General features: G+C 46.8%; 1 protein-coding gene across 1 annotated transcript in view; it reads left to right on the plus strand.

Moving 5' to 3' along the window:
* Positions 1-26,180, plus strand: part of MAP3K1 (mitogen-activated protein kinase kinase kinase 1) — a 463,606-nt gene that overhangs the window by 202,623 nt on the left and 234,803 nt on the right. Inside the window, exons 2-3 of the mRNA XM_085631362.1 lie at positions 1,555-1,705; positions 25,471-25,674. Coding sequence (XP_085487488.1) covers positions 1,555-1,705; positions 25,471-25,674 — 355 coding nt within the window. The remainder of the gene's footprint in view (positions 1-1,554; positions 1,706-25,470; positions 25,675-26,180) is intronic.

The following is a 26,180-nucleotide window of genomic DNA, read 5'->3' on the forward strand; positions in this document are numbered from 1 at the left end:
TAGTTAGGCTTGCTCTGAACCAGGGATGGTTTGCAGGTGCTGATTAGGAGATTTATAGATCTGTATAATAAAGTAATGAAAAGTACACAGCAGTGTAATGGAGGGATTCAAAACCGTTGTAGTTAAAACATTATGCTCTGGGCTCATTTGTCGAAGGCTGCACAGGGTTGGACAGTAGCACAGCCTGCGATGGGGGTGCAGCTGTAGAAGGGGGGCACCAAGTGAGATGTACTTTGGAAGGCGGCAAAGCCTTAGAATGCTCGTGAACCCGCCAAATGGGGAGGACACCAGTAAAGGAAGCAGAAGCACTAAAAGAGATCGTAGAAGGAGGGCCTGAGAGAAGAAGCAACTGTCACTGTTGGATCAGAAATCGGGTATACAAAACAGGGGCGGGAGAGGGCGAGTGGTGACTGAGCAGCAGAACAGGGCGGCAATGAAACAAAAAAAGCACTAATAGGAAGTGTAAAATCAAAGTCTAATATCTTTCCCAGTATGTACTCATAAATAATCACTGTCCTCTCAAAATGTGGCGTCTAGTGGTGGTGCTCGGTGAAACGGAAGGGGCGTTTTAGAACGGACTTCTGATACTGGCACAGCTGCAGGGCAGCATGACATTCGAGATCTGAAAAGTGTAAACCGGAATCTATGGCAAGTGACCATTTATAATTTGGTAATACTACGTGTAATGCTGGCTTACAAGTGAAACCCGATCATCGGCTCTCGCTGCGTGCTCATTGCAACTCCTAAAATTCACAGTTGCCTACACTGCCAAGTTTAGTTTAACTTGCAACTCTTACCAATCTGTCACTAGAAAAGTCGTACTTCAGTACAATGTTTGGCAATGCTGTATTCTTCCTCGCTGTATCTTTTTTGTTTAAACTCTACTCTGATTAACGAGATATGTATTCCCTCTTTACATGAGGTTTGTGAGATCTTTCGGCATGTCTGGGATGTGGGTTCGTAGTGGAAGCTTCTGCCGGTTATTTTTTGGAGTCCTTGGCCTTCTCGAAAACTCTTGACTGAACACATTCAAATGTTGCACAACTGCATCTTTTAATCTCATCGTACCCTGTTAGCCTCACGACAACGGCAATAGATTTCTACATCCGACTTATTATGTTTCTTTAGTATGTGTTTCTTCTCCACAACACCCTCGGAGGCCGGTTTTACTTAATGCTGCGGTACACGTGCTGTGTGAATTTTACTGTATATCTCTGTGCTCCGCGGCTGGGCTCATTAGATATTTGTTCTCCTCGACCACGCTTGGGGTCTACTCTTACTTAGGGTGTGTGGTTGGCGCATTCAGTCAGTGTGCCACTGTAAACCTGCACTGTTTCTGTAGGGGGTGGGGGCACTCCGATTGCCAATGCCCTCGCCCCTAAGAGTTCTGCCCTAGATTGCAGACGGGCACCCTCCCGCTGCGGCACATGTACAGGCAGCAGGAATGAATGTCTGAGAAAGTGAACAGCTTGGTACAGTAACGCGGCGTTTATTATTTGAATTTTATTTTCAACGTCACACTTTTAATGGTTGTTTCTCCCCCTCTTACTGTAGTCGTGACATGGAGAATAAAGACACCCTGCGGGGGTTGCAGAAAATGGACGACCGCCCAGAAGAGCGCATGATCCGGGAGAAGCTGAAGGTGACCTGCATGCCCGCCTGGAAGCATGAATGGCTGGAAAGGCGCAGCAGGCGGGGCCCCGTGGTAAGTTGGGTTCTCGGTTCTCGTCTTCTATCGCACGTGGTTAAGGAGAAAAGAAAGGTACATTTAGCCATATCTGTATTGAATTTAGTTGTAGAAATATAACACCGTTGCAGATGTTTTGCGGCTGCTTTTTTTTTTACATAAATATTGTCAAGTGTTCGTTTCAGGAAATATTTTAATATCGAATTTCTCTGATCTGGCGAATACGGCCGTGCCACAGTTGATGTTGCAAGGCTGCCATCTAGAGTAACTCATCGGTATAGGGACAACAATTACTTGACTTATGGCCTGGTAGTATTTTTTTTTTCCTGTGAATAATTTTAAGACGTCGTTTTTTTAAATTAAGTCTCCAACTCAAAAATGTGTTCCGACTTTTTTCTTGAATTTCTCGGAAGTTATAAGGCCACACTCCGGTTTGTAAGTTTTTGATGTGGCTTGAAAGGGAACCCTTTCAAATAACTGCTTTGCCATTTACTGCAACTACTGTACATTCATGCTAAATTTGGATTTAAAAAAATAATTTACTCGCAGATATGTTTAGTATGTGCACTAGCATCAAGATTGACAGTCGAAAGAGCTATGTTAGCAGCGTGTCCTTATAACGTGCTTATAGGAATATTTAGCCTGTTGCTTTCGCTAGTGGGGTTTTCAAGAAGTAGCTTTGTTCGTGTGCTTTCCGGGGTGTCATCTGCTCGGGGTGTGGTTTGGCTAAAACGATGGTAAACGGTGACTAGAGCTTGCCTTTTGAGACCTCCTCCTAAACTTCATACACATAGAAGTGAACAACCTTGATTAGAAAGTAACTATCCTGTTAATCCCACAGCTAGAACGGACTGCTGCTTTGGAAATTATACGTTGCCATACTTGTATTCGAAGTAAACTGTTTGTAAAAGTTTCTGACTTGCAGGGACGTGACTCCATGACCCCATACTTGTTGTACGTGAAATCAATAAAATCTGTTTAAAAACAAATAATAGAAGTGAACAACCTTGCTGGGCGGCAAGACTGTTGTCATGTTTCGCATTCGATTCTTTGTATGGATTGAGGGGTGGCTCTAGGGCAGTGGACTTCAAACATTTTGATGCCGAGAACCCCCATCAACATTTTTTAGGCGTAAGGACCCCCTGCCGACAAAAATTTCTAGAACCTGGTACTCATTATTGACGACCATAAATGTTCTCCAGAGAAACGGTCAATCTGTGGTTGCACCTAATTTATACCAGTTTAACACACATAGCAATAAGCAACAAAAAGGTGACCAGTACAGCTTTGCAAAGGGCCTTCTACTGAGCGGCAACACCTTTTGCTGCTTTTTAGTAACTTTTTAACCTTTTGAGTAAATACATTTTTTTGTTTCTATCAGCAGATGATGGATTTATGTGGGAAATCTATAATTATGCTAAAATCGCTGTGGCTACACAATCGCATAATTCCACTGACCCTTCGTATAATAGCTGTAATGCATGGGCTACAACTTTATTGCACGGCATTAGAGTAAAACTATACTATATTTCATGGGATGCTGAAGACTTGGCATTTACAACTGCATGTAACGAGAGGCAGCTGAACATCATTCATCATAATTAAAACATACATATGTTTTTTAGGTCTTTCACCGTCAGGTAGCTACATATAAAAGAACAGGCAGCTAAAACAAATAATTACAATGTAAAAAGTTGTTACTCAGTGGGAAATGCACTATATTACATTATGAAACCTCTATTAGTTAATGCACTGAAAAGGTCTGTGTGAAACCAGAGAGCCACAGAAGTAAATTGTGGTTAGTGTAGTGGAGAAAAGTGACTTGTGTATTTTTCGTGCTATGAGGTCACAGATTGTGACAGAAAACACTGGGAATATGTAAGTCTTTATTTCATACTTGCATTACACACAGTATAAGATAGACCGCTACAAAATGTGCAAAATGTTTTAACTTAAAATGGTGCTTTCAAAATATACGAGCTGCTTCCAAAATATAGGGTCTTATTTATAAGCCCCTTGCGCTGCCGGTGCGTCACATTTTGACACTCTGGTTGCGCAGAGTGCAGACTCCTATCTACGAGGCCGCGCAAAGTGACTTTGTGTGGCTTTTCATGGCCTCCTAGATATGGTGTACGGCAACGCAGCACAAGTCGATGCATTGTCTTACACTGCATCAGGGGGGTTTTCCCATGGGTTTTGACACATTCCAAGATTTGCAAGGATCTGTAAACCTGAGGATGAGTCTAAACTGTACGCTGCCCCAGGGGATGCATAACAAGGAGAAATATCTTTATTTCTTCTCACTCAGTTGTTTCATCTTTCTATGTGTGGCATACATAGAAAGAGGAAAAGCCTCCATGGGTTGTTTTTGCGCAGGAAGGCGGGCATTCCTGCCAACAATGCAGACACCCTTGCACCATAGTGCAAGGGGGCCTGTGTTGGCGATAGGCACCAAATTGTGCACTGAAAGGACAGGAATGCACCTTATCTTATAAATGCAGTCCATTCCTGCCCTTTTAAATTGGCATAGAGCAGTGCAGCAAAAACTTTTGCGGAGTTGCCCTACACCATTTCATTGTAAATGAGGCCCATAGATTTTAGTAATAGCCAGACCCTATGTAATTTTTTACATACTTGTCCCTTCAACTCCTTCTCCGGAATATTAAACGCTATGTAAATAGAATGACCATTAAAAGCAAGCACTTCTAAGCTCAATTAACTCTGCACTACCAGCTTCAAGTGATTCGATCAATTAACTGCAACAGCACTCTCCTGAGAAATCAAAGCCAGGCAGACAGCTAAACACACCTTTCTGCCAGTGTGCTGCTGGCCTGACAGAAATGCAAATGTGCGCAACGAGTTAATCTGCAAATTCTTTACATTTGCAGATTAACTTGTTGTGCACATTTGCATTTTTTGAGGCCAGCAATACACTGGTAGAAAGGTGTGTTTAGCCGTCTGCCTGGCTTCGATTTCACAGCACAGGAGAGTCCCTGAATGACACTCTAGGGAAAGCGTCTGGGACGTTTTCTTTTAGCAAATAAAGAGCGCAACCCCCTTCCGAGGACTCCATGGCCCCCCCTGGGGGGTCACGCACCACAGATTGAAGACTTCTGCTCTAGGGTATTCAAAGAAGCCTGCTGAGGCAGCGTTCCCATTGCTCGCCTCTCCTCATTTATGAGGAATTAGCTACTTGTTTGAGAACAGTGAGTGACCGCTCCCTAACATAATTGTGCCAGAGAGTAGGAATCTACTCATCGCTGCTTTTCACCAGGCGACAAAGCAGGTCTCTCAGTTTGGCCTCACCCCTGGGTGAGAATCATCGTCTTCACTGTGCTATAAACATTGTAGACCTAAGTTAAAGCATACGTCCAAGTCCTGTGGCTTGAGAACGGAAAGTAAAATCCAACACTGCCTTCTTGAAATTTGGAGTCCAGAATGTCCCCAATTTCAGAAAGCCTGGTTGGGTCGTAAAATGTGTAACCTTGTTCAGTAAATGGAGATGCACTGAAATATGATTTACTTACTAAAGGACCTGTCAGAGTAAAGAAACTTTCTAAAACGTAGCAGAGCATCTTCCTATTGTATACCTTTGGAAAGTGTGGAAGCCCAGGGTTGCAAGATCCCGCCATATTGGTAGGATATTTTTTTCCATTCCTGGGTTTCCTCTTACAAATTATTCGTCCAGTCAGACTCCTGGAAGGAAACAAAGGCTCTAACCTACCCCCTGCACTGAATTATGGTAATCTTGCCTCCATGTGGACATTGTGCTTGTTGGTGAAACATTGTGAAGGTTTTTTAGGAATCCTATTCAATTGAATGAAAACACTTTTGATAGACTTGACTTTATCGAAAGGAACACGTTTGTTCTGGCTGAAGCCCTGAATAGTTTGCAGATGAACCAAACCTTCCTGTTGAACCGTGGTTGTTTTACTAGGATCAGGTGCCCAGTAAATTAATTTATAATCTTAGTTCAAAAACGCACCTTATTGACTTTAGACCTTATCACGTAGAGTAAACCTTGTAACAGCCCAGTGCTATCATTACTAAGTTGTCATCCTGCTTGTTGGGTCTGGTCTAACTGCACTTACACTGTTTTTTCGAGACCAGCTGTATTCAGGATATGGGCATTAAGCGCCACCCATTCTTTTTTTGGTGCCTTTCAGTGTCTTTTGGAATTCTGTTTATTTCATTGGTCTATTTGTTTAGTTGTTTCTCTTCAGTACCTCCTTCTCTTCACTTGTAGCCTCCCGTAAGGACAGCCCCTCTTACATGTGTCCTTACTTTGTACGTTTCATGACTTATTTAAGCAGAGAACGAGGTTTGGGGCAAACACAATTGCACTTATCCCTAGTAAAATTATGTTTTGATATGGTGCTAGTGACCGGAGATCCAAAACCCCTAAATCTCCTGAAGCAAAATGCCTCAAATAACTATAGATACAACATAATGGTCCAGCACCCAAGATACAATGAAGTGTGAAACAGTATTAAGACACAAGTAAATGTCAATAAATTCTCTTCCATAAGAACCCACGAGCTTTCAGCAGAGTTATTTTCCATCAGATCCTTTTATTCAGTAATTTCTTTTCCAACATGTTAAAACAGACCATAGCCAACGCGTTTCATCCTTGCGGACTTCTTCAGGGCACTAAAAACGAGCTTTATTTTTCTGTGGTCTGTGCACTGCCCATTTAGAGTACTGGGTTCTTTCTCTTCAAGATCTTTATAAATTTTTATCTGAAAAGAGGGATATGGCAGTTGTAATGTTTTCTTATCCACAAAATACTGCCTGTATTTGGATTATTCAATGTAAACCATCCCTCATTCGATTTTCATTTGTAATTTCTCAGTCAGCCGGCACAATCGCGTGGCGTCAGTTTAGTCTAAAATAAAGCTCGTTTTTAGTGCCCTGAAGAAGTCCGCAAGGATGAAACGCGTTGGCTATGGTCTGTGTGTGTGTTCTTATGGAAGAGAATTTATTGACATTTACTTGTAACTTTGTACGTTTCATGAACTGTTACTGAGCAGTATTTAGTTAATGCTTTGTTTGTAGTTGCTGTAGGAGGCACGACATGCTCTCCTCCTTTGCAACCCGCAGTGGTGTCTCACTGCATTATGACTCCACCACCCCCCCTCCCCTCCTTATTGCCACGCTCATTAAGAGTGCCTGGAGTAAAATATTGTATTTTTGCATGGCGGGGTACGTTTGTTTTCCCATGCGCAGCTCGCCCAACTCAACAGTTCTAATTTTTATTTTTTTTATTTTTGGCAGTGTGCCATGCCATGCTTTTACTTTCATATTCGCAGCCACGTGCCCTGTTAATTTTTACCAGTGAGACATGCCACTCTTGGACTTTTATAATAGCGGCTACACACTTTGCTTTTGGGCACACAACGCTTGATCTTTAAAATGGCAGCCGTGCTTTTATTTCCGTCTGCATGGCTCAACTCTTCAAATATTTATTTATTGCCAGCACGCCATGCCACGCTTTCACTTTCATAATAGCGCCCAAGCACCTGGTTCACAAACTTTGCCTTCTACTACACAGTATCTGAGCTACAAACCCTTATTTCCTTGCTCAGCAGTTCTCCCTTCTACTAGCCTCTGAAAGACTTCCTAAGCTGCTACCTCATGTGACCGCTTAAGGTCCTCTAAGGTGCGTTTAACTGCTTTCACAACTTGAACTGTGCACCCTTATAATTTATCTAGCAGCTTCTTTATAAGGAGTATTTTAACAAGACAAATACTTAATTTTAATGTTACCAGATTTTTCTACGCATGACAAATACCCTCCCCTTACAAAGCCACTGAGATGCTTTTTTTCTCTTCCCGGGCTTCTCTAGGTTGGACTCTCGCATCTTGTTTTTTGAGATTGTGGTGTCATTTACAAAAACTAATACGGTAATCTTTTTTTGTTTTTTGAAAACATGTTTTATTTGTCGATTGCACAGATGTTACAGCACCCTGGTTATCACGGTCATCAATGAAATCACATTGCAGCATATCATTACAGCAATCTAGTTGCACGCCTGCCATCCAGCAATGCCACAGAATTACACCCTGAACAATAACAACCCACCCCCAACTCCCCCCACCCCGTCCCCTGCGTCGCACCATGTCCATATATTCCCCACCACCGCCTTAAAGTCCCGCTGCCACGTCATATTTTGATAAGATGGATCCCCCTGTCTCCCCCCCCCCCCCCCCCCCTGCTTGGCGGCCCCCAGCCTGACCAGTCTCACTAATCATCCCCATAAATGATCCTCTTCTTCCACTGGTTGCTCCAGCCACAGCCCCCAGTAATCCACCCATCTTTTCCATATTTTAAAGTGCTTGCGTGGACATCCCCGGGCTACAAATATGGGCTGTTCCAGACCCATACAGAAGTGTAGGACATTTTTCCATGCAGTCACCAATGGAGCTCTAGGTGCCTTCCACGCTCTAGCGATGTCCCGCTTTGCTAGTGTAAGGCCCAGTCGTAGCAGTTGCTGCTTATATATGTTGCCCCCAATGCCCTCCATGACATGCAGTAGTGCAAATTGTGGCGTGCGCGGGATCGCCCACCCCAGCACCTCGGACAGACAGGTAATTACCCTTCTCCAGAACCGGTCCAGCGCAGGGCAGTGCCAAATAGTATGGATAAATGTTCCTTCCTCCTGACCACACCTGAGGCAGTCCGGAGCGGCAATCAGACCCGCTCGGAACAGTCTGGCCCGGGTAAAATAAACCCTATGCAGATATTTAAATTGTATGAGGCGCAGGCGCATCGCTATAGCCGCTTCCATCGGAGCCGCCAGGGCCTCCCTCCAGTCTTCCTCATCTAGGGCACCTACGTCAGACTCCCAATCTCCCCACAACTTCTGGAGCTTTGTAGAGCAATAGATCACTAGGGCCTGATAGATCCTGGAGATCTTTTTGGTCTCCAGATCCCCCATAAAAAGTCTCGCTTCCAACGGACTAAACTCTGGGAGGGATGTCAGACCCTCCAGACTAGGGGACAGTGCATGGCGCAGCTGCAGATATCTATAGAACTGTGATTGGGGCATAGAGAATTCTCTTTGTAAGTCCTGGAATGATTTAAGCGTCGTGCCACTCATAACATCTCCCAATGTCGAGATGCCCATGTCATCCCATCCGCGGAAGCCCCTTAGCGCCATCAGGTCTGGGAAGCGCCCATTGTTCCAGAGGGGGGTCTCTTCGGTTAAGACATTCTACCCACCCATCCGACGCAGTGCCTGCCACCAGATCAAGAAAACCACTCGCGTGGCGGACAGCAGGCTACTGCGCACTGGCGCCGAGTACAGGATAGTGTGTAGTGTATTAGATCCCATAAGTAGCCTCTCCAATGCGTACGCCGGGTCCCTCCTATCCCCATACCACCACTCGTTGAGAACAATGAGATGCGAGGCCTGGTAGTAAGATAAGACATCCGAAGACGCAAGTCCCCCGCAATACGAGGATAAAAAACATGTTCTAAGGGCCACTCGCACTTTACCCCCCTCCCACAGAAACTGCCCCAACACTGAATTCACCTGCCGGAACCATCGTGGCGGGATCGGATATGGATAGTTTTGCAGTTGGTATAGCAGCCTAGGCAGTGCCACCATCATACGGCATTCTTTTGTTACGTTTTAATTAAAAAAAAAATTTGTGCTTGAGTAGGCAAATAAGACATTCTACTCCACCAGTGCAATTTTTTTTTTTAATTATCATTTACAATGGCAATTGCTCTAACTTTTACAAAAGTAAGACCTATTGCATTGCAAACTCTATACATTTTTTTTTTACTAGCAATGCAACGGATTTTCCATGGCATAGCACCTTTCCATAAGCAGCAAGCTTGAAAACGAGTCCATTTTTATTGAAAGTGTGTGAAGGTTTTTACATGGATCTGTCTTTACCCTGGAGTTCATCAGATCATTGTATATATGAAAGTATTGGATAGCATTTCATTATTTTATGTTTCAAACCATAACACGTGTTTAAAAATAAGTGGCTCAGGAAAGACTGATATTTATCTGCCAAGTACCTCTGTCGTTTATACATTTTAATTGGAGCTAGACTCTTGTTTCTCAGAACAAAAGTGATTCCAGAACGGTAGAGCAAGCCATGTTCACAAACTGGTTGCAGAAGTGAGTTTTAACCACTTGTTGCAACTTTCACTCTGTGACCTACTCTGTGAGAAACTCTTAAAAAGGATTAGTGCGTCGCTAAACTCTCGCACATTCAGGCTGTTGGTCCAGCCATTATGCATGATGTGCAGTATAAATCCTCCACTGCTTGGTAGTTTCATTTTATCATTTGTTGGGCCCGGTTCTATAGAGCCCTTTCTTTGGTGCCACACAATGTCTTTGCAGAGGCGTACACACGTTTGTGTGCTTCCTCTTTGTAGCAGGAAGGGCTCTCGAGTGCCCCCGTCAACCAAAGAGTACATACAAAGAAAGCTGCTTCTGCAAGGCGATGGTGCACGTACAGCACTAGCGGGTACTCCTTTGGGACATGCTGCCAAGTACAAGTGGCTCCAGTTGCCTAACTTTCTGCCTCCCATTATGTCCCAGAGAAGTGGTCTGGGAAGCTTCATTAGCTTAGTCGCAAAGTACAGTGCTTGAGAGCTCTTAAAAACTGAGCAATCCAATTTGGTTATTCCCAAGTGGAACCTTTTAGAACCTGCCTTTCTTTCTTGACTTGGTGTCCAAACATTAATCAGAAAGCATCTCTCGTAGTGGTGTTCCCAAAGGAACATTTCTTCAATAAAGATGGTTTTGCATACTTTGTGGACAAAATAAAGATAATCCAAGCATAAGCAACTATTTGTGAATACTAGTTATCTGCACAGACATACCCACCTCTACAGATCCAGCTTCCAAGTGAATATGGTCATACATCACTGCATACAAACAGCAGGCATAAGACTATGTGGATCTGAAGCTTTTGTCACACTTGCTAATGGAGCTGCTACTGTTCTAATTAGAACTGTTCAGCGCATAGAAATCTGCATAGCAAACAACCTGGAGCTTAGTCCATACTTTCTGTAAGCAGAAATGCTTGGGCTGTGGCTCCGAAGTCGACATTCAGGTTGGTCAGTCCTCTTTGTAACCCTTACGGTTAGTTGGTGGCCTTCACTGTTTTCTTCTTCTTTTCCCTCATGTAGGATTAATTGATGAGCTAGCTAGCTATACTTATTTACATTTGAGAATAACAAATAAGAATTGCATTCCCAAGTCTCTAAAGCAACAGGCCTTCTCTTCAGATGCCCGAGAGTCAAGGTTCTTTCCCATGGACCATGGATTGAGTGGGTATCATTTCAGAAAAGGTTGTAAGATATGCCTTTTTGATACTTTTTCTGACCTGCAAACTCACTTGGCGCCACCTGATATCAACTCTGTCCATATGGTCTCCTGACAAAGACATGATCTGGAAAGTCCTGTGCAAAGTGGGTTTCCTTTGTGTAGGCTGTGCACATCTGATGTCCATCTATGATTTTGTCATGAATCTTATTGCACTGCAGGGAATGCACATGGGTTTTTTTTTTCACCCACACACCAAATGTCTTTAAATTTAATTCAAATTAAGCTGAACAAGTTACTTGAGACCAACGGTAAGAGGAATGGGACAAAAAAACACAGACCAAGCTTCCACTGATCCTTGTGAGGGCATTCTGATGTTTTGTTTCTGATGGAGATTCAAAGGGTAACAGCAGTTTTGATACCCGCTTTTTAATGTATACATTGACATCTAAGCATCTTTATTCTGTTGTACTGAATTTACGTATGTCTTTTCCTGAGAGCACTGATGGTCACTTTGGTCTCAAACCTGTTAGCCTATTTTGCCTGAAAGCGGAACGCTCAACTTCCTCTGATTCTGGGCAAATCATTTAATCTCCCCGTGCCTACCAAAAGGAATGTGTCCATACGCAACGCAACTTGTGCTATGTAAAGCGCTCTGATACTCGATACCGGTCAAGTTCGCGCTAGATAAAACTCCGGGAAACCATTTGTATTGAAAGAAGTCCGCTAAATAAGTTAATCACATCAGTACTAAATACTTTTCAAACCTTTGGACTTTCCTTAAATTAAATTATGGAATAGTGCCATTACGACTCTCTAGCTTCTTGCACTCAAATACACACAGAATGCTTCACCAAATAAGTCTGTACGACTTTACAAACCACTCAAAGGCTTGTCGCCAATAGAAATCCCAAACTGAAAAATATCAAAACTCTCTCATGCTAGCTAAGCTCTAATACCAATCACTGCTCAAAAAACACATTTCAAAGCAAAACATTGTTTTGTTCAAGGTTGCCTTACATGCAACCGCCAGTTCTATGATGGGTATGCACACAACAAATGTTGGCAGCCAATCCTGCAGGGAAGATGCTCAAGGAGAAGCTTCAAGGATTTCCTTATCACCCATTGCCCAGGGAACTTAAACCAACAGTAACTGGCTCACATCTCACCTCTGAAAGGGAATCTGCAATTTGGTGGCCGTGAACAGCAAAGATTTCTGGACTCGTCCCCCTTTATTTATGACTTCCTAAGATGGCAGCCAACAGGAACTTTCTGGGAAGAGGGAGAGGTGCTGGAAGGTGATCGAGACTGGCGTTTGATAACTCCTTTCACCTTGTCCACTTCTTTGAATTTATCCAGCACTTCAATTAACTTTCGATTCATGCTTCTTGGTTTATGAGAAACTGGTGCCACCGATGGCTACCACAGTGAGTTAAAGCTGCCAGATTTTAATGTGGGATTCACTGCCACATCCCCCAAACTCTTACTATCTTATATTTCTGTAAGTCCAGATATTTTGCAGTGCCTGGCACAAGGCCCCGTCCCATGGCTGGGGAGAGCACTGGGCTCAATGTCTTGCCCTATAACCCACCGCCACAAGCCACCTCCACTCATACTAAGATTTATTTAGAAAATGGCTAAGTCTGCTTTCCATAAGTAACTTTAAAATATGATGTCGTCCCACCTATCTCTGTACAATAAGACCTCTGTAGCCAGCACTGCTCATGCCATGTTTCAGATCCCTTTGTGGCACAGATGTAAACCCTACACATGCCTTGCTGTTCTTGAAAAATACCTTGTTCGCCCTAATATGCTCACTCTTATTCACCCTGCTTGCGATAAGAGTCCTTACACACCATTATCATCGCACCTTCCTCCAATCACTCTGTAGTATGTTACTATGTAATGTTCATACTTGCTTTTTATTATGTGTGTCTGAGAGATACAAATCCCTAATTCTTTGTACTTGGAATTCTGTTACTCTCTGTGACTAATTCTGTGCTATACATATACCACAAAAAGGAAACTAGATAAATATTTTGCAGTGAGGAAGGAAAAGTTGCTTGTAAACCAAGGTTTCTATCCTGGGTAATTAATCAGAAGAAATTTCTAACCTCAGTAGCCGGGATCTTGACCTGATTTTCTTATCAAATAGAACCCCTCACACTGAAGTTGCATTGCATTCTGATACAATACACCATTTGGGTGTCATAAAGTGACCGTGGCAAAGTACTAATCTGATGTGGATGGCGTATATCTATTCCCATTTCTGCTTTTATTTCTTTTTTTAGAATGAGAGCAGGAGATGCATTCTCAATCAAATTCTAATTGATACAACTTCTTGCAGATTCCTCACCCTCAGAGTATGCTTCCAGGTGTCAAGACAATTCTGTAATACTTTCTTACCCAGCACTAAACTCCAACATTGCCAGATGATGCATGTGGCTTGAGCTGCAACTGTGTCTGTCCGTCTGAAATGACAGCACTGGTGTATAATCTGTGCCAACCTGCTCACTGATGTCCGGTCTTGTTTTTCTCCACCCCGTCGATGCTTTTGGAGCTCTTTATCCATGCTTCACCAACAACATTTCTTAAGCAGTAACAATATCAAAAGTTTCTTCAAAGGATTCTGGATTCAAGCCCTGATGTACGTTCGTTTTCCTTCGTGTGGACTGACGTTAGCTTTCCTCCCTCTTGGCGAAAAATTGTCGCCACGTAGCTCAGAAAATAAAAAAGGAAGGACTATCCCCCTTTTTGACATATGAGTGCCATATCCATGGTGTTGCCTCGCAGTGTCGCCACGTAGTTCAGAAAATAAAAGAGGAAGGACTATCCCCTCTACATGAATCTACCGCCAGTAACTTGACCAAGATTTGTTACAGAAGCAGCGTGAACTACTTTACTACGATAAAGATCTTTTTCGCACTAACCACAAACAACAAAGGGTCTTTTTTTTATGCAATACCCACTGTCCTGAAGATGGTCTGACGGATTGATGTCATCTAAGACCGAAACGTCGACTCCATCATCTATTTCCACAACATTAATTTTGCACAGTTGATTATCATTCTCTTAGTATGAGATACATCTCTGTTGATTCCACTGGAATAGATGTTTCTTCATGAAATGTGGATAAGATTCAAGATTTCCTTTTTTCATGATCTATTGCCCATTCAATTGTTCATCTGTACTCCTTTTTAATTGGATTTACATATAAAAAGATTTGTGTTTATTTCACAAAAAGATTTCCCGTGTGTGTGTTTTGTATATTTAATGATTGGTTCAGTCAATTGACATTTGGGTTGGTATTTTTCTTGAACTCACCCGCTAAGCAAGTTTTCCAAAACCAATAACTATAGAATTTGCTTGAAATAAAATCCCTTGTCGGCATTTCAACTCCTTATCTGATGTACGTGCAGCAAGCTGATGTCTACCAGAGCCGCATAACACCTGCATGTAGTGTTTTGAGTTTGATCATGGCTCAGCTGCATGTGATTCATGTTCCCCGATGCACCCAAAGGCCATCAGTGAACAGAAGGCCAAGTTAATTTTGTCCGAGGCCCTTAGAGACAGTCCAGTGCTTACCCCATCCCCATAGAGGCAAGTCTGCTGATTTGGAATAATCTCCCAAGTGTTTTTTTTACAGAAGAAACTTAAAAATTACCCTAGATAGGAGAAACCCTCTTCTTCCTTACAGAAACAATCCTGTTCACGTTAGGAGCCAATATGCCTTTCTCTGATGCAAGGCTCTTCCTTGTCATCAAAGCAGGTTTCTGAAGGTGCTAAAGATCCAGCAAGAATCCCCTTCCTAGTTTACTGACCTATAGCAGATGGAGGGCATGTTGCTTATAGGAATTACCTAGATGCCCTGTGGGCTACGCTCCAAGGGTAGACCTGCTTCTTTGGGCTTGGTGACTCCAGTGGCTCTGACACATGATGCCTCATCTCTGCATCCATCTAACAAAAAAACACATCATCATGTCATCTCCTGTTCATCTGTCGCTGTCCATGGCGCTACCCCCAGAGCCGACCATAGTGCTGTGTTCTAAGCTATCGCCAACATCTTCAAAGTCCACTGAAATAATCCAGATGCCAAATGAGAGACTGGGGAGCAGTCTCTTCCTAGATTGAGAAATTTGCCCCGAAACCTGATATAGATTTTTTTGCATTTAAGATATTGATGGTGAGGCTGAAAATCTGTCTCATCGTCCTTAATGTGAGGCTGTCTTTATTTTGACCTACAAAATGATAGTAGTGTAAATACCTCTCTGGAAAAAGACATCCCTTGCACTTCTGGTTCCCAATGGAGGAAGTAGTCTCCTTTACCACAGTAATGTGTAAAGCTGCAGCCAGTCGAACACTGACTTTGCTCTCCTAGGAACTAAAGAGTAATATTTTGATGGAAATCTTGAAACCCACTTCTTCGTTTGCAGAACCCTTGCTCGCGGTTAAAGAAAGCACTACTAGATCCTGTTTTGGCTGCCTGAGAAAAGCCCTTCTCAAACCAAGCAGTCCACAAATTTCCAGATGCCACAGGCACCCTCATACCAGTCATCAGAGAGCCTGGTTGTTCAAGTTTCGTGGTCCAAACTGATCCCCAGTGTCTGCGCATGGGCCCTCTGGACAGGAAATGTTAGCAACTGGTTGCCATGAGCCTACATGATTTTGCATTTGACGTTCTCACACCCTGTAGGGTGAATGCTGCATGTCTGCTACGGTACTATGTTCATGCCTTGTGGGAATAAGCCAAACCGGCAGTAGCAAGTCTGCTGTAATGTATGAACAAGCCGTATTCTGATTTGTCCAGTAATGGCTTGGACTTGTTAAAGGAAATCCTAAAGTGTGGCTTGAATTATTTAGATACTGTGACTAGGTCAAAGGGCTCTGCCAGCATACCTTGCCGCCATGCTTGGATTCGTTCTACTGACCTCGCAGTACATGGCCAGGCCACTCTGATGGACATGTCTTTCAGTGGGAAGCAGCTTTTTTGAAGAATCCTCCTTAAACAATGTTCAAGAACAGCAGAGCTTTCTCTCTCACTGGGCTTGGTCTCACCAGTGATGCACTTCTGTCAACAATACGTGAAAGCCGCCATTAAACCACCAAGGTCTGGTGTGGGGAAGGGTCTCTCACTTTTTTTTTTTTTTTTAAACATTTTTATTGGCATTTTTGGTTTTCTTCTGAACACAAAATAAAACAACCAAACAAACAGGTCAGCACCGGTCAACACACCCACCTTGCCCGGCCGCCACCCCCCCCCCCTCTCTCTCATTACACATGGAGTCTGTTCCATAAGTATTCTGTGGTTGGCACCATCCTCGTCAGTAGGCACCACCGCCCGTGCCCCTGGGCTGTACACACCGTCCGCGAACCGTGCTGGACCCCCCCACTCAGCCACCTCTCTAGAGACCCCCCTCCAGGCCATGATATTTCCGCCACCGGGACCACACCCTGAGAAATGTTTTGGGGCAGCCCCGCGCCTTGTACGTAACCCTTTCGGCCGCCATGTATAAGTCAAGACCCCTCCTCCATTCCTCCAGTCGGGGTGGCGAGGGCGCTCCCCAGTATTTAGCCACATCCCTCTTTGCCACCACCAGGGCCAGCACCAGGAAAGTCAGCAGCGGGCGGGTGAGGTCCACATCATGTGTCATGCCCAGTAACACTAACTTGGGGTCCTCCTGCAGTGGCACCTCTAGCACCTTACTCAGTTCCCCTAGGATCCCCCGCTATTATCCCTGAATCTGCGGGCACAACCAAAGTATGTGATAGAAGTTCCCTCCTTCCCTTCCGCATCGTAGACATGACGTGTCCCCTATCCTTCCCATTTTGTACAGTCTGAGTCTGTCAAAGTACGTCCTATGCAGAATATTGAATTGGATCAGCCCGCAGCCTGGACTTAATCGCCACCTCTCGCGGATGCATGAGAACTGTATCCCAATCCACCTCGTCCATCTCACCCACGTCTGCCTCCCATGTTGCCCTAACCGCCCCCATATTATCGGGCATATTGTTCATGAGGGTCCGATATGTGAGGGACACCGCCCTTTCCACCATGTGTTCCTGCAGCAGTCTCCCCTCCAGTGGTGCGTATTCTGGGAGAGAGGCAGTCTGTAACCCCTCTGCCTGCCAGGCATGCTTCAGCTGCGTGTATTTGTAGTACTGCGTGGGGAGAAGTCCAAATTCCGTGCGGAGCATCGAAAAGGACTTCAGTTCCCCCCTCACTAGCACGTCTCCCAGTGTCGACACCCCGATGGTATCCCAGTGCGTGAACCCTCTCAACTTGTTCAATTCTGGTAGCCACGTGCAGTGCCATAGGGGCGTCTGTCTACTTAGTTTCCTTTCCCAGCCAATCTCCCGGGTTGCCCTTTTCCATATCGCCAAGGTGATTTTAGTGGCCGTCAGTAACCGTCCCGTACCATTGCCACCATATAAGTAGTAATTATACGAGTGGGCGCTCATGACATACCTCTCCAGACCATACGTTGGGTGCATTGCTGGGGCATGAAGCCAGTCATTAATGGACACCAGGTATTCCGCCCAGTAGTAGGCCTCCATGTTGGGAAGCGAGATCCCCCCGCTATATTGGTGCCGCTGCAGGGTCTTTAGCGCCACCCTGGGTTGTTTGCCTAACCAGAGGAAGCTACGTACTTCCGAGTCAATCTCTCGAAAGACCCGCCTAAGAACCGGATAGTATTCATTCTGGAATGCGTACAGGAACTCGGGCAGCGTTATCATTTTAAACATGGCTGCACGCCCTAGTATTGTAAGCGGCAGCCGACGCCATCTGTGTGCGTCCTCCACGAAATTGTTCAGAACCCTCCCGACATTCTTGCTATAGGAGACAGTCCGGTCCAGTGTTATGAACACTCCAAGATATTGAAACCCATCCTTCGTTGTCTGGAGCCTGTCCGGGAGACACGGCCAGTGCTCCCGCCCCTCCGGGTCGTATAACACCGACTTATGCCAGTTAACCCTATATCCCGAGTGGGCACCATACCGTTACAGCTCTGAAAAAAATATCGGGATCGTCGTGTCGGGGTGGGTAGCATAAAGAAGGACATCATCCGCATAGAGGGATATTTTTTCCTCCATTTCGTCTAGTGGACCCTTCCGAAAACCCCTAATCCCCGGATGTCGTCTGACCCGCGCCGCCAGTACCTCTATCGTCAACGTGAAGAGCAGGGGGGACAACGGGCATCCCTGCCGCGTACCCGTACAGATAGGGAATTCCCCCGACGTGACCCCATTTACTCTCACTTGTGCCCTCTGGTCCGTATACAGTAATCACACCCACTGGCGGAAGACAGGTCCGAAGCCCATGCGCCCCAGAACTCCCTCCATGAAGGGCCAATGCACCGCATCGAACGCCTTCTCCGCGTCTAGGGAGAGAAACCAGTGGGGATCCCGTCGGCCACTCACCGCCTGTAGCCAGTTGTGCGATCTCCGCAGATTCAGTCTCGTCGCCCTGCTGGGGAGGAAGCCCGTCTGATCCAGGTGAACCAAATCTGGGAGCACCTTCCGCAGCCTGAGGGCCAGCACCGTCGCCAGTAATTTCACCTCGGTGTTAAGCAGTGAGATTGGGTGATACGAGGTGCACTCCTCCGGCGGTTTCCCCTCCTTGAAAATCGGGACGATCGTGGCCAGTCGGAGATCCGGGGGGAGGCACCCCTCCCCACGTGCCCCCTCAAATAATGCCAACAGATGGCGAGCCAAAAGATCCACCGTTTTTTTAAAGAATTCCGCCGGGAACCCATTCGGGCCCGGCGCTTTCCCCACCCGCAGCTTGGCCAGCGCCTTTTTAACCTCGTCCAACGTAAGGGGAGCCTCCAGCTCTTTGAGGTCCCCATCCGCGAGCGTCGGTATGTCTAGATCCGCCATGTACTGTAGCGCGTCGTCTTGCGAGCCCAGGTCCCGAGCTGCATAGAATGTCCGAAAGTGCACCGCAAAGGCTTCCGAGATCTGGGCATCAGAGCTCACCAGATTACCCCACTCATCTCGCACCTGCTCTACCCATCGCGTATCCCGCTCTTTTCTATTGAGCCACGCCAGCAACTTGCCCGACTTATCTCCGACGTCATATAGACGGTGGAGTGTCTCCAACGCCTGCTTTTTGGCTTCTCCTGTAGCCAGATCTCTATACTGCCGTTGAACATCGAGCAACCGGCGCAGTGTCTCCCGTGTCTGATCAACGAGATATTCCCTTTCCAACTGAAGTATATGACGCTCCAGCGTCTGTAGCTCCCTTTGCCTTTCCCTATTCTCCTCCGCAATCCTATCCTGGATCCTACCCCTCATGACTGCCTTCATGGATTCCCATAAGGTCACCGGCGACGACACCGAGCCCACATTTTCGGCTAAGCAGACTTTTAACATCTGCGCGGATGCCCTTCAGCACCTTCGAGTTCTGCAGGTCCCACGCTGATACTCGCCACTGCCCCCGCCCCAGTATCCGGGGGCCCATTGTCACCATAAGGGGAGAATGATCCGACAAACCCCTTGCTTTATACTCAGCTAGAACCCCCCTATTTAACATGTGTCGCGCCATGAAGATATAATCCAGTCTGGAATACACCTTGTGGGCCCCCGAGAAAAAGAGTACTCCCGCCGTGTCGGGTGTAACCAGCGCCATACGTCTGTCAGACCTAGAGTCTCCATCATGGTGGCGAGGGCCGTCAGAGGCTGGTCCCTCCCCCTATCTCCCGTCCTGTCCAGCGCCGGGGCCAGCACATCGTTAAAGTCACCCCCAAGCACCTGCATCGTATCTGACGTGTCGAGCATTATTTCCGCCACGCCTTTTAATGTGGCTACCTGGAGCTTAGGTGGAGCATAAACAGACACTATTGTGTATTCCTTCCACCTCCACACTCCCCGGACCCCCACGTAGGTCCCCAGTGAGTCCGTCCAAGTCTGTGTCACTCTAAACGGGTGTGTTTTCCGTATCAGTATTGCCACCCCTCTCAAACCTTGGGTAAAGCCCGCATGTGCTAGGACCTTGTATTGTCCTTGGGCTAGGAATCCACATTTAGTCCCCATAAGGTGCGTTTCCTGCAATAACGCAATGTCTGGGCCTAACTTCTTAAGGTATGCGTTTACCAGGCCTCTCTTGATTTTACTACTGAGCCCATTGACGTTCCACGTTAGGATCGAGACCCCTTCCCGGCTACTCCCTGCGTTACCTGTGTGTCTTGCATTGCGTCTCCATCTGTGTGGAATGATGTGGTGGCTCCTCGCTGGCGGCCAAGCCCCGTGTCGTGTCGTGTGTGCCTTCAGTGACCTGTCCCCTCCCCCTTCCCACCCAACCAGCCCCTACTGTCCCTTCCCCCCATCCCCCAACACCCCAAACCTGTAAACCCCCAACACTCCCCCGCTCCCTCCCCCGCTCCCTCCCCCTCCCTCGTCTGTCCCAGTCTCCACAAACACAGGACTGCTGGCGGAGTAGGCCTGTCGCCCTCCCTTGCTATCCCTCCCGTCGTCAACCTATCACGTGCCCTCTATGTGGTCAACACTAGAACAGTCCCAGTCTGCCCGACCCGAGAACACAATACATTGACGACTGAATGAGAAGACAAACAAAGAATAAAAAGGGGGGGGGGGGTGTAACCACTTGCGTGCTCCATCAGGCAGAAGCTGCAATCAAAATTGTCCAGTCCAGTCTCCCTCAGGAGTGGGAGTCTTGGGTATCTGGCCTCAGCTCCTCTGTGGGATCAGGTGCGTCCCGCTCTAGATCTCGGATCGCTGCTTCCAGCGGGTGCATGGAACTCTGCGCCGTCTCTCCCTTCCCTGACCCGCGGCCAGTCCCCCCATCGTCGTCCTCAGAACTGCCGCTGCCCGCCAGGCAGCTGAAGCGAGATCCCGGCACTCTAGTCCCTCCGGGTGAAAGGGAGTCCCGCTTTCGACGTCTCGGCGAGCCACCTTCTGAGCAGGGCGTCTTACGCAGCCTCTTCCCAGTTCTCCACCTTGACTGTCCCTGAGTCTGCCTGAGCGCCACTTCCTTGGGCCGTGCTCCACTGCCATACGGTCGCTCCCGGCCTTCGTCTCGATCTGCGGTCCGCCGGCCCGTCATAGGTCTTTCCTCTAGCCACTGCCAGGCCTCCTCCGGATGGGTGAAGAAATGCGTTCCGCCTTCGTATATCACCTTGAGCTTCGCCGGGAAGAGCAGCATGTAGGTAATGCGGAGATCTCTCAATTTCGTTTTAACCGCGTCGAAGGCTCGCCTCTACTTTTGCACTTCTTGACTATAATCCGGGAAGATCATAATGTTTGTATTTTCTAGTCGGAGCGCTCCCTTCTTCCGGGCCTCCCGCAGGATCAGATCCCTGTCGGCAAAATTGAGGAACCGGGCAATGACGGGACTCGGTCGCACGCCCACCGGCGGCTTCACCAGGAGCGCCCTATGTGCCCGTTCAATCACAAAACAGTTTGAAAATTGGGCCTGTGGAAACGTGCTCCAGCCATGTCCGATCCCTCGATGCCTTCCCTAAAGCCCACGAATCGGAGGTTGTTGCGTCTCGCCCTGTTTTCCGCATCTTCCACCTTACAGAGCAGTTGTCTGTGCGATGCCTGCAGTTCCGCCACATCTCTGCGGAGATGGGTGATGGTATCCTCGGCTTCACTGATCCTGGTTTCGGCCGTCTGCACCCTCTCCGACAGGTTGCGGAAGTCCTGCCGCAGCAGCGTGACTTCAGAGCCCACCTCCACCTCTCCGATCTTAACCTCCAGCGCTGCCCTTGACTCGTGGATGTCCGTCCTGGAGGCTTGTATGGCCTCCATCAGCAGCTCTGTGTCAGAGCGTGCAGCAAGGGGGGGGGGGGGGCGGCGCCCCTGTCTGCGTCCGGGTGCGGGCATAGTCTTCCATGGTCCCTTGCCTGGTGGGTTTCTCCAGCGGGGCCTTCTTCCCCATTTCCAGCCTCGATGTCAGGTCCCTGACTCCCGCACGGGCCCTCGGTCTGCACTCCACCGCTAGATCCTGGGGATTGCGCCTGCCTTCTCCTTTCTCTGTAGGGCCCTGCCGCAATATCCACTCCGCCCGGTGCCGCTGTGCTCTGTGGGCCCAACGGTCGTCGCAGGACTCCCCGATAGGGTGGACTTCACCTCCGCGGGCGAGACTACCGCCGTAGAGCCAGTGCCCTCCGCAGCCCGGGCCCCGCGGCAGGCTCCCGAGGTGGGGGGGGGGGGGAGGGCCCTGTCCTACAATACCGCCCCCGGCAGGGCAGAGATGCGCCCAGGGCCCACCAGGCCGGCTCCTCCGTCTCGCGGCCCCACCGCTCCCCGCAGCCCCAGATGTCCGTATGGCCGGATTTCCCGCTTCGCGGTCCCCACCGAGCAGCTCCGTGGGCGTCGCACCTTCGGTACCTCACAGGCCGGCCAGGTCTCCCTACAATAGTTCACCAATGCGGGCCTCGTCCGTCTGGGTCTCGCCGTAACGCCGAGGGGAGGCGACACGCGTCCCATCCCCCCCGCTCCAGCCCGTTTCCGCCTACCAGGGATATGCGGTGGAATCTGCAGCCCCAGCCTGTCCACTCGGGGCGTCTAGGCGGCCTCTTGCTGTTCTGCGCCGCACTGCGCCTGGCCGCAGAGCCGTCCCCTAGGTCTCTGGAGCCGCCGCCATCTTGCTGCCTCCCGGCCCCGCTCGTCTCGCGGGCAGCACCTCACGTGTTCCGGAGTTGTTGCGCTCCCTTGGTCTTTCCCTCGGCTCTGTGAACGCCTCCGATCCCGGGGCATGTCAGTCCCGTCTCCAGCGGACTGCCAAACACAGGTATAACGCCGGATTTAGAGCAGCTCTGCCAGAGCTATCGCGGAACACGTCTTACTCGGCCATGTTGCTGGCCACGCCCCCGTGGTCTCTCACTTTTAATCCACAAAGGCTATACCCTAGTCTCCAGTCCCTCCCTCCGGACCACCCTCCTTCCACCAGGACGTGTTCTATGACACACACCTTAATTATGTTGGCAGAAGTTTCTGCCCTGCTAAACTTACGGGCCATAGTATTGGTACATCTGGAATAAAGGGGCAGGCCTCCACTAAGGATGGAGTTCTGAGATCAGTAATAGATCTCTGCATTCTGAACTTGGCAAATTGGAAAGTTCAAGCTGCTGTCCCTGAATTAAGTCTTACTAGCCCTGAATATGAGGGCTTGACTGGCTTCCCTACTTCTATTTTCCAGTTCTCCCTGCTCACAGGTTTACCATGATATCCCACTTCGTCTTGCTGATCGGACTGACGACAATACCTAGTGTTTTCATTAAAGTACTGGCAGTTGTGGCAACTTCATTGAGACAATCAAGAATCCATAACTGGATGATGAAGACCAAATTCCTAGATCTTTGGTGCATGAGACCTACAATGAAGAGGCCAGTATGTTTTTTTTTTTGTTGCACAGAACTATTTGCAGAGTGACATAGTCTTCTTTGGTCCTGATGAATGCCCCTGAACCCCAGTTGGGTACCTTGTAGGGCAGAAACATGGTGACCTTGACACAATAGAGTATTCTTTCCAGGCTCCCGTTTATTCTGCTTGTTAATCCTGTCCACTGGAGGCACCTTACTAAATGTTTTTCACCTGCCAGGAGACTTTTACCCTAATCACTCCCTCACTGTTTTTGGGTAAATAACGAGATAGCATCTGGCACTCTGCGCCTCACTTTTACGTATCATGCTCACTCATTCCCCCCTACAAAACACCTCTGCTCCTCAATTTGAGAGTTGTAGCCCACTCCAGGTACCTTGTGGTACTGGTGTGAGGAGGGAACCTGATGATGAAGCGTGTCACCCAAGGGTGAGTGAAGGTTCTTGTCCTAAGAAAATCATTCTCCCTTATTACTTCTTGCTTTGAAAGATCTCTCCTGGTCTTTCTACATGTACCAGACATACTTTTGTGTGAGTTTTGTTTACAGGCGAAGGCATCAAGGAGTATATTAGATTTGTTGAAGGAGAAAATAATTCTGTTTTTCTTATTTTGCCATAGAATGAGATCGAGAATTTCTCCTTGGAGTTTGATGTAAAGACATAGGGGGTTGTCATGTTTAAGAATCTCTGTCTCGTAGGGTGTAAATTTGTCTATATTAATCTTAATTTCAAATGGATGCCTTGGCAAAATAATCAGGCATTTTTAGTGTTTTTTGATGATTCCTCTATTTGTGTAATAGTTTAGAGAAGCACTGTGAAGACTTGTCTTTACAATTTAAAATTAAAGCTGGCAGGTTCATCCACTACTTCATCCTAGGCTGAGTTAGTGTTCTGTTGTTGTGGATATGTTGGGGTCTACTTGGGAGTTCATTCACTGTGAAGTAAGCATAGGTCCAATAGAGACATATGTGTCTTTTTATTGTCTGTGACTTGCACCTTGCATGTCTTTCCTTTACCCGTAAAGTAGGTTTTGGTGCAGTGAAGAATGACAGAAACTAAGAAGCCATCGGACCAGTGCACTGGCATTGGATTTGAAGTCCGATTTCTTTTTTTCTTCTTTTTTTTTTTTAGTTTAGGAAGTCCAGAGCCTTTCACGTGAGTGCATTGTCAAAGTTGTCGTCGTTCTAGGGCGAAAAGGGCCACTTAAGATATGCCAGTGTCTTCTGAGTTTCACCTACTTGGTTTAAGTCGTCTATAAAGGTGGTGTTTGCAGTGGAATTTGTTCCGTCTGCTAAAACTTTCATTGACTGTTCAACAAATAGTGACTTGTAGTCTGGCAGATGATGATGGATGATTTGGACAATTATAGGCTTCCTGTCTGATCTTTTCACTTCACTAGACTAGCATTGGAAAGAGGTAAAATTGTTGTCTGTAGAGTTTAGCATTGACTGGATGATGTGTGCATCATTGAAATGCCTGAAGTGGGTTCCCCTCACCACCTACATGCAGTAAAGAGTTACCCGAGCATAATTGGTGATCTGCCACTTGCTGTAAAGAGTCTGTTAGCCAAGGATATTGGAACTTGAATCGGGTTACATAGATTCCTATCGGATTTATTGGGATGTGGCAAGAACCTTGGTTGCTCATGACTGTGGTCTCAGAGAAGCCCTTGGTTGGTTAATGAGATCCAGAATGTTGATTAAATCGAATCATTAATGTTTTCAGATGACTGAGACATATTCGAGGGGGAGGATCTCTTTACTGCCTCCCACCCACCCTCATTTTGTCAATTTACCCGAGACTGATAGTCATGGTAAGGCCTGATTTATATTTGGGATAGGCTTGTTCTGAGTCGCGAGGAACAAATCGGTATAGGGGAATCCCTCTTGTGGATCAGTTTGGAAACATTTGAAGAACTTAAAGGGTTGGAGAGGCTGAAAGAGGAAGACCACGTTTTATTATCAGGGGCTGTGACAAGTGTGGGAAGATGGTGCTGGGGGATATATATTGTAGAATATTCTTGAAATATTATTACCAAAATAAATGAAACCAGAAAAGGGAAAAACACAAACTTTATTGCAAACCAATGAAACTTAATCTTTAATACTAAACGCCGTTTGGTATTTTTATTTTTTCCCAACTGCCTTAGGTGGTTAAGCCAATCCCAGTGAAAACAGAAGGGACAGAAGCTAAGAAGCCAGCTGCGGAGTCTCAGACTGAAGTTTCATCAAGTGCCTCGAGTCCAAGAGGCAGGCGCAGCCCTTCTCCGAGCGGCAGCTCCTCCTCCTCTTCTTCCAAGACTTCCAAACCAGAATCACCAGGAGTAAGAAGAAAGAGGGTGTCCCCAGTGCCTGTAAGTTGAAAAGCATCCTCTTTTTAATGCATTTGCTAATTGAGTTATTTCCATATAAGTAGTGTTTTGTTGCTGACCTGCTCAAAGCTTTTTGTCTCAAAAATCAGCATTATTCCTGAGGCTTACTATTCATGTCTGATTGCTTTTTGTAAGCACCTGCTACTTTATTTTAGAAGGGAATGCAGTCACATTAAATCAGGGATTGATGGTGGGTACAGCTGTATTTTTTAAAGGTTTCCGATTTCTCATCTTAAGGTCTGACGTTAGCCAAGATCTTTTGATTTTACTAAATGTATCTGCATAACGTACATATAGGGTCTTTCAGCCAGCCTTCTTCATCCACTGGTCTGATATTGTCATTCACATTTTAATTCTGCCTGCTACCACCCCCAGCATGTGCCGGTGGGTCAGCCCACTTCAGGCATTGACTAACTTTTTTTTTTTTAAACTTTATTTTCCAATTTACTTAAGTACAAAGGTTACATATATGCATATCTGTTCACTTG

The sequence above is a fragment of the Triturus cristatus genome, chromosome 2_1 (genome assembly GCF_964204655.1).
Source record: "Triturus cristatus chromosome 2_1, aTriCri1.1, whole genome shotgun sequence".
NCBI classification, from domain to species: domain Eukaryota; kingdom Metazoa; phylum Chordata; class Amphibia; order Caudata; family Salamandridae; genus Triturus; species Triturus cristatus.